The sequence below is a fragment of the Geospiza fortis genome, unplaced genomic scaffold (assembly GCF_000277835.1).
Source record: "Geospiza fortis unplaced genomic scaffold, GeoFor_1.0 scaffold70, whole genome shotgun sequence".
In the NCBI taxonomy this organism is placed as follows: Eukaryota; Metazoa; Chordata; class Aves; order Passeriformes; family Thraupidae; genus Geospiza; species Geospiza fortis.
This window is the reverse complement of record NW_005054317.1, coordinates 8429597-8433339: the sequence shown is the minus strand read 5'-3', so window position 1 is coordinate 8433339 and position 3743 is coordinate 8429597. Positions and strand designations below refer to the sequence as shown.

The window sequence follows — 3743 nt, the reverse complement described above, 5'->3', positions numbered from 1 at the left end:
CTCTGGCCGGGAGCTCAGGGGAGCGAGGCTGGGAGGGACGGGTGGGGGCAGCAAGGAGGAGGGGAGGGAAACCTGGGAGGCTGGAGGAGCAGGGGGCTGGAGAGGTGATGGGGTGTGTGGAGGGGAAGAGGGCTGGGGGCCTGGGCATGGCTGTTGTCCAGCGGGGCACAGCAGCACCAGCTCTTTATTTTCGCTTCCAAACTCTGCTCCCAGCCCTCTTTCTTTCCTCGCTGCTCAATGACCTCGTTCTGCCCCTGCCCCGTGCTTTGCAAGCGGTTTGATGCTAACGGCGCTGCCAGGCTCGGAGGGCATCCAGTAGGGGACAGCTCTGCCCTTGCTCGTGGTGCCAGGAGCCCGGGCAGGGCATCCCTGAGTGAGCAGGGGGGATGAGAGCTGGAAACAGGGAGCTGTTCCTGGGAGGGACGCTGGGAAACTGCTGTTGACCTTGGCTCGGAAATTGACAAGTGTGTGTTGTGCAAACAAGCCCTGGAGCGTGGTGGTGCTACCGTTAAGGGTTTTTTCTTTCCCCTGTTAATATTTTTCTTTGTTTTTTTACACCTTAGTTTTGGGGGTTTTATTACTACCATCATTTTCGTTGCTCTTGTTTCTAAATTCTTCTGATTTCCCCCTGAAATCTGCCAGAATTAAAATTGCCACTTAACATTTTGGCTCCCACAGAGTATGGGTTGCTGTGGCTACTTATTTTCCATCCCATTTTGACTAATTATTTGACAAAAGTTAGTTAAGATTGTGCCTATCTCCTTGTTAAAGTGTTTGATGGAGATAAAATTGTCTTTGCCTAACTTCTCTTTACAGGATATAGACAAGGATTTGTGTCTTTAAAATTAGGAATTGGGCATGATAACAATGTAAAATGAAGGTGTTAAAAATGTTGCTAAGTTGGGCAGTAGTGACATAACTGAAAATATGTCTTCTACTGTGGCAAGTCAAGATGGGGAGCTGCCTCATTTAGTTTTGTTCTGCAGCCAGACACCCTGACCTTGGCAGGAGAAAGGGGTCAATTTTAACAGTGCTGTGAGAAGCCTTTTGGACTGAATTGCCAGAAAACTTCAAGTTAACTTTTCTTTCTTTTTCAAGGGTTTGAACCCAAGTCAGGTAGTGAAAATGAAGCTGAGATTGCAAAAGTGTTTGCAGCCTCGTGTGGGTGGGAGGCTGTTCTCTGTCACATGGGTTGCAGCATGTCTGCCATGCTGAGCTGGGTTAGCAAGCGTGGAGCAAGGAGAGGAAAAGATGGACTTAAAACCTGCTTAATTAATTTCCTTCCTCTTCTGGTAGATTTCTCCCTATACAAAGGGTTGGCTTGTTTAGGGGTGCTGTCCACCTTTGTTGGTGTTTGTGGAAGATTGTCTAGTGAAGCTTTTAGTGTCAGGCAGCAGATTGGAGGTTTTGTCACTTACTGATAGGGTATGGGTTTTAAAAATGTAAAGTCAACATACAAGTGCTGATTACCTGGACTGGAGGGACATTGCAGTGAGGTAACTGACAATACTTCTGTGCTATCAGAGAAACTGACAAATGGGGAGGCTCGCAGTGAAATACACAGCAGAAACTGACGTGGCTGGTTCTGTGTTTCAGCTCACTGAAGATGTAGTGAACCGGATGAAAGGATCCTCTCCAAGCAGAAGGGAGAGCCCGAGATCTCCCCGTGCAGCCAATGGCACAGCTCCCTCCTCCCTGGCTGCAGAAGGCAAACCCAGACCTACAGGTACCGAGGGGTGGTGCTGCCACTGCATGTTACAGGGAGTGCTGGTAGTTTTCAGTGCTGCCCCCTTGTGAGAGGAGCTCTTTGCTTACCCTGTGTCACTCTGGGATCATTTCAGGTCAACGTGCAATAAACAAGGCAGAAATATTTTGCTTTTTATTTCTGGCAAGCTGCCTTGTTGTCTGCTGTACATGCACAGGGTGTACATTGTGCATGGGTGAGGGAAGTGCTGCTTTTTATTTTTGGAAACAAGCTCCCAGGGAAAGAGAACTTGTCCAAGCACAACTGGCTAAGTGGATGATCAGAACTTGGTTTCTGAACTTGTCTTTATTTATGTCAGAAAACTGTTTGATTTCTATTGGTTCTCAAATAGGCTTTGGTGTCTATATCAGCAGTGTGGATTTAAGGCATCCACAGTAAAATGAAGTTAGGGACCTAGGCCTTTGCTTTTAGGGATTAGTTTGCTGTCAGCCTATGTCTTTCTTGAATGTAGATTTAGCTTTATGGATGGCCTGAACTCCATCAAGTAATTTCATCTTCACTTGTGGAATCCCTTTTAATTACAAGGAGAGAAGGAGGTCAAGAGGAAGACTTACTGGAACTAGAGGAAGGAAATGGAAAGTAGGTCTACAATCATGCTCATATTTCAGTATATATAAGGGTTTGAGGAGTTATTATCCTCACATAGTTTTCTGTAGCATGGTTTATTCAGTGTGCCTGATTGAAAATGATGCTGTTGGTGTGTCTATTTCATAAATTCGAACTCTATCCATCCAACTTAAATTTTCTTAACTTTCTTTTTCTCTCGATGAATAATATGAAATTTTCCTAAAATAATCTATGATGTGTTGAAGGATTACATTTGTAGTACTATTAGTTGTCACAGGTTTCTCTTTTCCTTTCTAGGAATTCGGCCACCAAAGGAAAGTGACTCTGCTGCAGAGCAGGAACTCTACAGGAGGTGAGGTGAAGCTCTTGAAAAAGACAGTAGTTTAGCTCATTTGGGAATATATCTGTGTATGCATATGTCTGTGTTTTACTTCAGCCTGAGCACAATGAGTGTGTGTTTGACAGCAGCTGCACATGAACCCAGGTGGCCAAGAAGGCCAGTGGCATCCTGGCTGTACCAGTGATAGTGTGGCCAGCAGGACCAGGGCAGTGACTGTCCCCCTGTACTGGGCACTGCTGAGGCCACAGCTCAAATCCTGGGTTCAGGTTTGGGCCCCTCACTACACAAAGACATTGAGGGGCTGGAGTGTCCAGAGAAGGGCAAGGGAGCTGGGGAAGGGGCTGGAGCACAAACCTCCTTGGGACTGGCTGGGGGTGTTTAGCCTGGAGAAAAGGAGGCTCAGGGGGAGCTTATGGATCTACAACACCTGAAAGGAGATTGTAGCCAGGTGGGGTCAGTCTCTTCTCCCAGGTGTGACAAGTGACAGGACAAGAGGAAGCAGCCTCAAGTTGTGCCAGGGGAGATTTAGGTTGGGTATGAGGGAAAATTTCTTCACTGAAAAGGTGGTCAGGCGTTGGAACAGGCTGGCCAGGGAAGTGGTGGAATCACCATTCCTGGAAGTATTCAGAAGGCCTTGGATGAGTGGATGTGGCACTTGGGGACATGGTTTAGTGATGAACGTGGTGGCATTGGGTTAATGGTTGGGCTTGATCTTTTCCAACCTTAACAATTCTGTGATCCTATTTTATGATTATGTTTTAATACCTGAGAATCCCCTTTGAAGCCTTTTTCAGTTCAGGGCTGCTTCTCTTAGTGCTGTTGCTGCATGCATTTTGTGATTTTTCTTTCCTGTGTAAGAGCCAAAGAGCAGCATTGTCAGCCTGGCTGACTCCTTTTATTGTTGTACGTCCCTTGATCTTTTCCAGAGCAGTATCTATTTGTCTGGCTAACTGCTTCCTATTTTCACTGTTTTCAGGTGATAATAAGTACTTAATAGAGCTAAATATAACTCAACTATAAGCTTATGTGGTGCTATGCCTGCTGTTGTTGCCAGAGCTGTACCTCACTGGA

General features: G+C 46.3%; 1 protein-coding gene across 1 annotated transcript in view; it reads left to right on the top strand.

Annotated features, from left to right (window-relative positions):
- The first annotated feature begins 1536 nt into the window (after nucleotides 1–1536).
- Nucleotides 1537–3743, top strand: part of CHCHD6 (coiled-coil-helix-coiled-coil-helix domain containing 6) — a 107357-nt gene continuing 105150 nt past the window's right edge. The window contains exons 1-2 of the mRNA XM_031056330.1: nucleotides 1537–1726; nucleotides 2630–2684. Coding sequence (XP_030912190.1) covers nucleotides 1537–1726; nucleotides 2630–2684 — 245 coding nt within the window. The remainder of the gene's footprint in view (nucleotides 1727–2629; nucleotides 2685–3743) is intronic.